At 42.4% G+C, this 12,035-nt stretch overlaps 1 protein-coding gene across 3 annotated transcripts in view; it reads left to right on the forward strand.

The window, feature by feature from the left end:
• zfyve26 (zinc finger FYVE-type containing 26) overlaps window positions 1–12,035 on the forward strand; it is a 59,480-nt gene that overhangs the window by 5,494 nt on the left and 41,951 nt on the right. For all 3 annotated transcript variants that reach the window (XM_008116973.3, XM_062968038.1, XM_062968037.1), the window contains exons 3-5: window positions 6,479–6,557; window positions 7,810–7,899; window positions 11,298–11,838. In XM_008116973.3, coding sequence (XP_008115180.1) covers window positions 6,479–6,557; window positions 7,810–7,899; window positions 11,298–11,838 — 710 coding nt within the window. The remainder of the gene's footprint in view (window positions 1–6,478; window positions 6,558–7,809; window positions 7,900–11,297; window positions 11,839–12,035) is intronic.

The following is a 12,035-nucleotide window of genomic DNA, read 5'->3' on the forward strand; positions in this document are numbered from 1 at the left end:
TTACCCAAGCCGTGGGTTGATCTAAACAAAAACAACGCAGATACTGCTCTAAGAGCCCATTAACCCGTTCCGACTGTCCATCCGTTTGCGGATGGAAAGCTGAAGACACGTTTAACTTAGTCCCCAAACACTCATGGAAGTGTTTCCAAAAGCGTGACACAAATTGCGGAGCCCTATCTGAAATAATCACCTCGGGTGCTCCGTGCAAACGATAGATGTGCTTTGTAAATAGTAAGGCCAACGTAGGGGCCGCCGGAATGGTTGAACAAGGAATAAAATGAGCCAGTTTACTAAATAAATCCACCACCACCCAAATACAAGTATAACCCCCAGACTTAGGCAAATCTGAAATAAAATCCATGGAAATGATTTGCCATGGCCTCTCCGGAACAGGTAAAGACGATAACAACCCTCTAGGGCGCCCAACAGGCGTCTTACTCTGCTGACAAACGGCGCAGCTGTCACAAAAGCGCAGAATGTCTTGCCGCATCTTTGGCCACCAGTAGCTCCTGGTGATAAGCTGTACGGTCTTGAACCTGCCAAAGTGCCCAGCCATGGGTTCGTCATGGTGGGCTCTAATCACCTCCAACCTGAGGGTCCCTACTGGTACGTAAACCTGCCCCCTACGCACCAATACCCCGTCTTGATCCTGGAGATGCGGCAGTATGGTACGGTTACCTGCAGAGAGCAGCATCAGTTGCTCCTGAGTCCACACATCATCCTTCTGTGCCTCAAGGATCTGGTCATGTAACCCAAGCTCATTATCTACAACACACAGAGAGGCAGTAGGCAAGATGGTCTGACATACTACCTGCTCATTGGTCTTAAATTCCGGCTTGCGGGATAAAGCATCGGCCCGCAAGTTTGCCTTCCCCTCCACGAACTGCACCTTGAAGTTAAACCTGGAGAAAAACAAAGCCCAGCGGATTTGACGCTGGTTTAACTTCTTTGCTGTTTGCAAGTGCTCTAAGTTCTTGTGATCAGATCTGACCACGATCTGGTGCCGTGCCCCTTCAAGCCAGTGCCGCCACACCTCAAACGCCACCTTAATCGCCAACAACTCCTTCTCCCATATGGTATAGTTCTGCTCGAAGGGTGTTAGTTGCCGCGAGTAAAATCCACAGGGACGCAAGGTCCCTGAGGAATCCTTCTGAGACAATACAGCCCCCAACGCGTAGCTAGAAGCGTCCGCTTCTACCACGAACGGTCTGTCAACATCAGGATGGGTTAGTATGTTGTCCGATTGAAAACTAGACTTTAGTTGTAGAAACGCCTCGTGAGCTTCCCGCCCCCACACAAATGGCTGTTTCTTGCGCAGAAGCTGCGTCAAAGGTACCGTGAGCTTTGCAAAATTCGGAATAAACTCCCGGTAGTAATTAGCGAAACCCAAGAACCTTTGTACATCCTTCTTAGTCTTCAGCTCCTGCCATGAGTTGACGGCGTCAACCTTATGTGGGTCCATTTTAAGTTCCCTACCTGACACTACATGACCTAGGAACTCCACTTCAGGCACATGAAAGACGCACTTGGAAGCCTTGGCGAAAAGCCCATTAGCCCGCAGTCGGTGCAGAACCTGCTTGACATGTTGACGATGTTCTTTCTCGTCCTTAGAAAAAATCAAGATATCATCCAAATAAATCACTAAAAATTGGTCAATTAGGTCCCTGAACACATCGTTCATGAACCTCTGGAATACCGCAGGAGCATTACAAAGCCCAAAAGGCATGACTCGGAACTCGTGGCATCCGAAACACGTGTTAAATGCCGTCTTCCATTCATCCCCTTCCCGTATACGGATTAAGTTATAGGCCCCCCGCAGGTCAAGCTTGGTAAAGACCTTAGCCCCTTGCACCCTTGATAACAGTTCCGAGATTAAAGGCAGCGGGTACCTATCCCGAATGGTGTATTTGTTTAGGATCCGATAATCGCAGACCAACCTAAGTTCCCCAGTCTTTTTGGCTACAAAGAATACCGGTGCCGCAGTTGGAGAACTAGATGGGCGAATAAACCCCTTGGCTAAATTTTCATCTAGAAACTCCCGCAAAGCTTGCCTTTCCGGTACAGTCAAGGCATACAGCCTCCCTGCTGGCAGTTTCGCACCTTCTGCCAACTTGATGGCGCAATCATATGGCCTGTGCGGTGGTAATTTGTCCGCTTCTCTTTTACAAAATACATCAGAGAACTCCCCATACTCAGCAGGCACTCCCTCCATATCAGAATGAGTAACATTTAGAGTGCAACAATCCTGCCTCTTTAAGATCACTTTACGTGTTGCCCAATCTACATGTGGGTTTACTACAGCTAGCCAATCCATCCCCAGGATCACATCATATCTAGGCAAGCTCGTAATATCCCACACAAACGTTCCCGTTACTCCCTGCACCTCCCACGTTACTGCTGAGGTTTCATGGTTAACCACCCCAGTCTCCAGCAGTCTCCCATCTGCTCCTTCCACCCACACGTCGCATGCCTTGCGCACTCTAGGAATGCCATGCTTCTTAGCAAACTCAATATCTACATAGGAGACCGTAGCCCCTGAGTCCAGCAGTGCCAAAGTAGAAACAAGTTCCCTTCCCCCAACAGATAATGTAATGGGTACGAAAACATGCTTCCTCCCCTCAGTTGACTGCTTGAGGAGCCCTAGTGCGTTGGACTCACGTCGCACTAGGGCTGGCCTTTTCCCGAAAGCTGGGAAGGTTTCACATTACAATTTTTGGCAAAATGCCCAGCATTCCCACAGTACAAACACAAGCCCAGCTGCCTCCTACGGCTCTTTTCCTCTGTAGACAGCTTTTTAAAGACCCCAAGCTCCATGGGCTCTTCCCCCATCACCACAGGTGCCCTGGTTACATGCATGGGTGGCGCACACATTGCTTTTGAGTGTTTACGAGCCTCGAACCTTGCGTCTAAACGCAGCACCTTAGCTACTAAGGCGTCCCAGCTTTCAGCCGGCTCCAAGCGTGCTAATTCATCCTGGAGCATATCACTTAACCCGGCAGTAAATAAAAGCATGAATGCATTTTCCCCCCAATCCAGCTGGTGGCGATACAGGTTAAACTTATTTAAGTAATCCAAAACAGTCCCCTTTCCCTGTTTCAACCGATACAGAGCCCACCCAGCGTTCTCCGTGCGGAGAGGATCCCCAAAAGTATCAGTTAACAACTTTTTGAAATTATTCAAATTGTCCTTGACTGGGTCATTTCCCAAAATTAAATTAGTGGCCCATTGTCCTGCGGGACCGGTCAACAAACTCAAAATAAAGGCCACCTTGCTAGTGTCTGTAGGAAAAGCATGAGCACTGAGCTGAGAAAAATAAAGCTCCACTTGTGCCAAAAAGGTTGGCAACTTGCACCTGGTTCCGTCAAAGCGTTCAGGAGTCAAAACATGTCCTTTCACAGCCTGAGCTGTTTGGATAACGGTAAAAGCCGTTTGCAATTGGTCTACTTTGGCCCTTAACTCATCCATCGTCTTCCTGACGGGTTTATTGCTGCAATAAACTTTTTATGGGCGTTGGGCAATCTGTCAAGGACAGAACGCCACAAGATTCAAAGTAACAGAGTTTATTAGATTACAGAACTCAAAAATGCCCGTAAAACACAAGGGCCAGGCAGTTTTTGCCTTTAGGAGCAAAAAGGGGCAAAAGTAAATGTTCAAAAGATAAACCGGATTAAACCGGAGTTTAATCCGGGTAAAAACAAACTGCTTGCTTCAGCCTGGGTATAAACGAAACGAAAGCCAAGGAACAAAAGATACAAAGAATGCAACTAATTGGCAGCAGATTCCTCTCTGCTGCCAACACTGTGCTTAGAGTAACTTGCGTCGCTCCCCCACACACACAGCAGACAGGATCTCCAACACGAGTAAATCAGCCAAGGATTGTAGCAGTTGAGTAGACCAGTTCCGTTCCGTAGATCAAAGCCAGAAGCAGACGTTTGTAGTTTTTCCAAGTCCAAGAAGGGGGGAAGACAAGCCGTGGTCAGTTCAGTCCGAGTTCTCAAAGCAGGAGATGGCGTCCGTCAAGAAGACGACGGAGGGTCAAGCTAATAAGAGTAAGCACAGGTTTGCACAAACAAATGCCCACACAATCCCTCCCGCCGTCTGACCCTGGATTCCAATCAACTTACGTCACAGCACAGGAAAGCACACAAGTCTTCAGGGAAGCGTCCCACACACACACGGATCCCAAGCGTTTGCCCAGATTACCTTGCCCAACGCAATTTGCAATTGCTCCCAAGCCCCATTTTATGCCAGTTACAAATCTTCATCACTGTCAGCTGTCCTCCTTAACCCGGGCGTTTCCTCATCACTTTCCTCGTCAGAGCTGGAACACCTCTGACTACGCCCAACAGCATCTCCAGCTGTGGATCCCGTCCCATCCCTCCAGCTAAACCATGGGTCTAATCCTGAAGGTCCCCATTCATCTTCTGTCCCATCATGGCCAGTGGCACCCACTTCCTCCCTTACCCGAGTCCAATCCATCTCATCCTCCTCTGAGCTAACCAGCCCCTCCTCCATTCTCTCCGTAAACCCTTCGAAAGACTCCTCGTCAGATGGTGCTGCAAATATGTCTCGCAGTCTTTTTCTCTCTCGCTCCTCGAGAGTATCTGACTCTCGAGGAGTCTTACGCCCACGTCTGTCAGTAACAGAGCCATGAGGCTCAATCATAACAAAAAGTCCTGACATATGGCCATCCAGCCTCTTCTTGAAAACCTCCAAAGAAGAAGACTCCACCATACTCTGAGGCAACACATTCCACTACCAAACAGCTCTTATCAACTGGAAGCTCTTCCTAATGTTTAGGTGGAATCCTTTTTCCTGCAGTTTGAATCAATTGCTCCCTTGTGTCCTAGACCCCTTCCACGCAGCTGAATAAAATCCCACATTATCTGCTTTGTACTGGAATATATGTTGTTATGTAATGTTTGTGTTGCTTTTATGATTGTAAACCGCCCTGAGTCCCATCCGGGAGATAGGGCGGTATATAAATAAAGTTTTATTATTATATTATTATAATTATTATATATGGCAATGTGGACTCAGATAACCCAGTTCAAAGCAGATATTGTGGGATTTTCTCCCTTGATATTCTGGGATTTAGGGCTGTGTGGAAGGGCCCCTAGTCTCCAGAGCAGCAGGAAAAAAAACTTGCTCCCTTCTCAATGTGACAACCTTTCAGATATTTAAACATGACTATCATGTTCCTGCCCTGCCTTCTTTTCTCCAAGATAAACATACCCAGCTCCCTAACCCGTTCCTCATAGGGCTTGGTTTCAAAATCTTTGATCATTTTGTCCATCCTTCTCTGGACACCTTTCAGATATCCATTTTAATTTGTGTTGCCCAGAACAGAACACAGTATTCCAGGTGAGGCTGGCCAGATCAGAGTAGAGTCAGACTTCCTTCGATCTAGGCACTAGGCTCCTTTTGATGCAGCCTAGATTTGCATTTGCTTTTTAACTACTGCAACACACTGTTGACTCATGTTCACCTTATGTTGTACTGAGACTCCGTCGCCTTCTACACTGTCATATAAAATGCAGATTACAGTGTTCCCTCACTTATCGTGGGGGTTATGTTCCAGGACCACCCGCAATAAGTGAAAATCCACGAAGTAGGGACACTATATTTATTTTAATATTTATACCTTAATTTAGTAGTTAGGTGGCCTTTCTCTCCTTCACAAGCCTGTTTTGCACTGTAGTTGTTTTAGTTTGGTGAGGCGGGCAGCAATTTGGGAGAGAAGGCTATAAACCTGCAACTCCCAGGATTCCCGGGGAGCCAGTGAAGCCTTCCAGGAAGAGGGGGTGGGGCAAGAGCGCATGTGCCAAAGGCCTAGTCCTTCGTGAGTTGCTTTGTGTGGTTTAATTGGTTAGTTTGATAGATAGATACCACTTTTGATTGGATAGCATTAAGGTCCAAGGCATTCTGAGAGTGCCTTGGACCACAAAAAAAACTTGAAACAGTGAGGGAGCAAAAAGTGAACCGCAAAGTAGCGAGGGAACACTGGATTATTTGGCAGTGTAGAATCATGCAATCCAGTTCAAAACAGATAATGTGGATTATTTGATTTGATAATCTGGATTATATGGCAGTGTAGAAGGGGCCTAAATTTTGATCTGCCATTCAGCCATTTTCTCCCCTGTAAATCTATTATAGTCTGAACAAATATTATTATTATTATTATTATTATTATTATTATTATTATTATTATTATGTTTATTTGTACCTTGCTTTTTCTCTCCACAAGGATACTCTGTTTAGGCTTCCTTGACCAGGTTGCATTTAGCCATCCTAATATACAGCCTAGAATTGGTATTTGGGATTGGTAAACTTACAAAATGTCCCTCTGTGCTGAAATTTTACAAGCCATAGTGTTTGAAGAGTAGGAACGACAAATGAGAATTAGCAATATTAGTAATTCTGCTTAGATCTTTTACATACGTGGATATAGGATTTAATCCTTTAAAAATTCTTATAGGTATAGCTCCAATCGAAGTCCTCAAAAGCTTGCTTGGTTTTGGCTTCTTGTATTACGAAAATGGCTAGCATGGGATAAGGTAAAGAAATTTTTTCCATGTTGTTTTGTCTCTCTATCCATTGACTTATTCCAATTTGTTCTGCTTCCTTGTCATGTGTGAACACAAAGCCACAATGCAGCATACCACAGACTTTCTTTTTCTGCTTCTCCCTTTCCCTCTTGTGTTTTGCTGCCTATTGTCCTTTGTGCAGGATGCATCTGCAATTGCTTCCCATGCACACAAAGTAGCAAATGAAAATTCTTTTGCTCGTAATGTTTCCAATGCAATTCCCTTAAATTACATGGGATTTGGTTGAGGAAAAATGGTCCTTGATATTATGCCCTAATTTAGAAAAACATAGTGGAAAAATGGTGGTACAATTCAAAGACATAGCCTTCGAAATTGGGATAACAAAGTTGGTGGCATAAGCTTTCACAGACTAAGGGTGCATTCACACAGTAGAATGAATGCAGTTTGATACCACTTTAACTGTCGTGACTCTATACCAGTTTTTTCAAACTGTGCTCCTCCAGGACTTCAGCTCCCTTACATCCCAGCCATCTTACCAGCAGGATTTAATTGTGGGAACTGAAGTCCAAAACATCTGAAGGAGCACAGTTTGAGAACCACTGCTCTATACTATAGAAACATGGGGATTGTAGTTTGTTGCGGCATCAGTACTCTGGCAGAGAAAGTTAAAGACTACAACTCTCATGTTTCCATAGCATTGAGCCATAACACTAAAGGTGATGGCAAACTGCATTAATTCTATAGTAAGATGCACCCTAAGTCTGCAGCTGAGGAAGTAGACTTGATCTATGAAAGCTTATGCTACCAGTGTTGTTCTCTCAGTTAATCTCTAAGTTGCTATAAGAGTCCTTTGCATAGGCAGTAATATAACAAATATATAAAAAAATATTAATTCCAATTTCTGTCTGTACAAGAACAGGCCTGTTAAACTTGGTAATAATGGGAAGGGGGCTTCCAGCTGTGTACATAGTTCTCACCAACAGCTCTTTTTTATTGTAGTAGTTTTCAATAATAGTTGAGAGGAATCTGTGAATTTATAACTACCAGTAAATAGCTATTGCCAGTTGAGTAATTGCAAATAGATCATTTATGCAGAAAGTATCAAAGTAGACTGGGGAATGAACTACAATCCTCCCCTAATCCCTAAAAGCTTTAAAACTCCTAAAGTGCCTGTCGGTAAGAGCTTGCTAACTGGTATGTAGTTATGTGATCCCCTAATATGCTTCTTTGGCACTTTTCTTTATCTCTTTATCCATTGCAGAAAACAGTACCAGTAGCTCTGCAGAGAGAAACTGAGTTCTTACTTCTCTTGGAAGAACTGGAGAAGGACATCCCTCACACTGTCCTAAAGGTAGAGTTACCTCTTCAAAATGATCTAGATGTAGCCATAGTACAGTATAGCCATCTAGTGCAGAATTGTATGAATAGAAGAGTTAGTACATTGATTGATTGAACTACCAGGAGTAAAATCTAGTGTAAGCTTCAGTGGATGCTTCACTATTAGTTTATCTACACTGTAGAAAAAATGCAGTTTGACACCACATTTAGCTGCCATTGCTCAATACTAAGGAATCCTGGGATTTGTAGTTCAACGAGGCACCAGCACTCCTTGTCAGAGAAGATTAAAGAACTTGTAAAACTACAACTCCCAGATTCCAAAGTGTTGACCTTTGGCAGTTAAAGTCGTGTCAAGCTGCATTTATTCTACAGTGTGTACAAAAGTTGAGCAGGAGTGGCAGGAAAGCAATTGCCGGGATTCCTCTGAAATGGAATGAATCAGTTATCACTTCAGTTGCTTGTCTGAATCTATGTGTCTCTGATAATCTTTGTGAAGATGACCAGTGAAACCTTGCTTCTGATATGCATTGATTCTTCTTTTCTTGCAATGTTTAGTTTATTGCCAGCCTTCTGAAAATGGAATATTGTTTTAGGATTCATAAAATTCTTCTAATGGGAACAGCCACTGTTATTTTACAAAAACGGCTGTAGTGGTAAGACACCTTACAATTTGTTATTTTAGTGGTTTCATTTCTGTATTAGATACCACAAGGCTGAGGTCAACCACCAGATAGTGCAGATGGTTTAATTTGTTCTGGAGCACATAAATCACTCTTGCTTAAGAAGCTGCCAGGGTGTTATTTTCCAACCCCCCAGCCCCACTCCCGTGCTCTGAGAGAGTCTATTCAAGAACATTAATACTGATGGAAAGTAAATGTGCTCTAGAATCATGAAGGTAATATAAAAAGTTGCAGTCATAAATTGGGGTATTTTGGATATTTGTAGCCAGCTGTATCATGACTTTGGTTGGAAATCCCCAAAAAAAGCAGTGAAAGAAGAAACAGTAATGTTTATTTTTGGACAGGTGACTGCTGATGTAGTTTTCTCTTGGCAATGTAGTGTTTATTTTTCTATATAGTAAAAAGTGCAAAGAAGGCAAGCACATATTTAAGAATATGTGCTTACTCTCCCTCCCAGTGACTCCTAGGTAAGGATCATAGGAAACTAGAGCATACTGAAAATAAGATAACACATGGATCTGACACATGTTTGACTAGGGGTCCTTCCACACAGCCCTATATCCCAGAATATCAAGGCAGAAAATCCCACAATATCTGTTTTGAACTGGATTATCTGAGTCCACACTCAGATAATGTGGGGTTTTCTGACTTGATATTCTGGGATATAGGGCTGTGTGGAAGGGCCCTATGCCACTCTGTTCCTTTCGGAGATTGTTTGATATCCAATTTCCCCCATACATTTGGTTGTTTATTCTGAAAGTTGTTTTCTTCACTTTCTCTTCCCATTAATGTCAATCCTAGTGATTCTTTAAAATCTTGATTGTTTATGCTGTGGGTTTTTTTGGCTAGTTGTTGGCTTTGTTTCCATAGATATTTACAGTTTCTCTAGAAGCCATTGTCCAGATCTTTCTCCATGCCATCTTTGCCAGTCTCTTCATTTATTTAGCCCGATTCTTCTTGCAGTACCAGAGAAGGCAACGGAAGCAATATGGTGTAGCAATTTTCAGGCAGGAAACAATCAAGGCCAGCTAACACCTCCCAACAAAGGATTCCCCCAGGCAGGAAGCAGCCAGGTTTTGAAGCTACAGAGCTGTTCAATGCCAATCAAGCTGGCCAATTGCAACATTCACACTTGCCCCAAACAGACAAGAATACTTTCTCCCACCCTGGACATTCCACAGATATATGAACCTAACTTGCCCTGAAGTATCCTGAAGTATCAAATTAATCAAAACAATTAAAATGGAACAAGCATAGTAACCTTTTTGAAACACATAATGGTACATTGTGCAAACTCTGCTGCTTAGTTTGCCTTGTTTTATTCCTAAGTAATTGGACTTTTTAAATAATAGTTTTTATTATTATACCCTTAAAAAGAAAAAAATAGAAACATATAATATTGTTACACACGCAAAAAAAGGATAAAAATAAAAAGGGGTGGAAATAGTGGAGCTCTGGTTAGTAAATTAGAATTATATAAATATTTGTTGTATCACCAAAGAAAATGTAGGGGTTTGGGAAGATAAAAGAAATATAGATATATATGTTTGTTATAGTTGTTTCTTCCATATCTTCCACACAAGTATTATATTTTAAAGTTCCAAATGTCCTCTATAGCAAAAACCAGATACATTCTATTTGTCATCCAGTGTCAAAACTTGTTGTCATATTTTCTCATATCCAGTACTCTTTCAATATTTTTTTTACAATTCTAGTTCTAATTGTTCTAGTTTTAATTGTTTCCCAATAAATCCATGGAAATCAGTTCCCTTTGTTAGTAAATTAGTATTATATACACCAGACTTACATTGTCATATATTCATCACTTCAGAAAAGTTAATTATTTGTATAAGTGTATGTCCTACTAAAATAATAATAATAATAATAATAATAATGCAAAAAGCCACCTTACTGGGATCTGCGCGCATCATCCGAAAATACATCACACAGTCCTAGACACTTAGGAAGTGTTCGACTTGTGATTTTGTGATACGAAATCCAGCATATCTATCTAGTTTGCTGTGAATAATAATAATAATAATAATAATAATAATAATAATAATAATAACTACTTTATTTTTGTATCCTGCCTCCATCTCCTCGAAGGGGCTTGGGGCAGCTTACATGGGAACAAGCCCAATCAACATAGTTTAAAATAGCACAATAAAGTTCATAAACCAACGTAGTAAGAAATATAAAACAAACAGCATCATAACACAATATAAAACTATCAAGCAAACAACCAGTAGCCTGATAGAGTAAACATTTACTGGGCTTGGATGGGCCGGGTGGTGTAATCGGTTGCGAGGACAGGGCTGATGAATAAAGTGCAAAAGTCAGATGACAGAATTAGGAGTAGAAGGGCAATATGAAGTAGAATACTCATCTGTGGGCAGGAGATAATAGTAAAGTGCTGGGAATAGATCTTGGGTCAAAGCTGGGGCCAAGATTATCTGGGGAACTGACTAATGACTAGATATTTTTGATGATAAAACATATAATTGCTTAGCACTGACTGTATTAGGTTGGGCTAATGGAGGAGGCCAGAAAGGTCTGGAGGCCAGTTTCCAATTTTTGCTATGGAGGTTCTTTTTAAGTCCTCTAATGTACACTTGGTTGATGCTGTTGATAGTTAATTTTATCTTTGAATTGTCTTCTCATCTCATATTTATAAATATATTCATGATGAGAAATTACTTGCTCTTATCATAGTTGTGTGTTTCCTTTCCAGGAACTGTACAAAACCTTTGAAGACATACATGTGTTGAGTAGGAAACAAAGGGATGGATCTATACCAAAATTTAGTGCAGAAGTGACTGCGGCTCTCCGAAAAATGCTGTTGCATGCACCGCAGAAGCTGCAAGCCATTTTAGAGCTTCTTCAGAGAGATTTTGTTGAGCACAGCTCTGTGCTAACACATGGTTATTCACCAAAACACATCTTTATTGACTTTCTCTGGGACTCCCTAAAGCATCTGAAGCATCTCCAGCTAAATCAAAAATTATTGGAATCAGATCAGAGCAAGACTGTGGATGAAATCTATAATGCTCTTAGCTTGTTGAATGTAGAGGCAGAGAGCCTGACAGGAGAGCTGCGCCTTCTCTGCAGGGAACTTCTAGATGCTTGCTGGGGTGAACACAGCCTGCTGAAGGAGGAGAGGCTGCTTGGCTGCCTTCTCAGAAAAGGCAACCCTGTCTTGCTCAGCCTTTTTAGTAGTATGTTTCTTGAGAAGACAAGGGAGAAGCTTCTGGGGCCAAAGTCACCCGGAAAAGGTCTGTGTACAATTTAATGGTCGCAATGAGCAATGTTTATACTATTCTGTTCAGCCCCTATCCTTTTCTGTCCAGTGCTCATCTAGTCTCCACCCCTTTCACATTCAAGGCCTATAATAAATGGGATAGTTCCCCCCCCCCAGAAGTTTGCAACAATGATGAAGCATCTGGTGTAGTTTATTATGGAAGAAAGGACA

The sequence above is a fragment of the Anolis carolinensis genome, chromosome 1 (assembly GCF_035594765.1).
Source record: "Anolis carolinensis isolate JA03-04 chromosome 1, rAnoCar3.1.pri, whole genome shotgun sequence".
NCBI classification, from domain to species: Eukaryota; Metazoa; Chordata; class Lepidosauria; order Squamata; family Dactyloidae; genus Anolis; species Anolis carolinensis.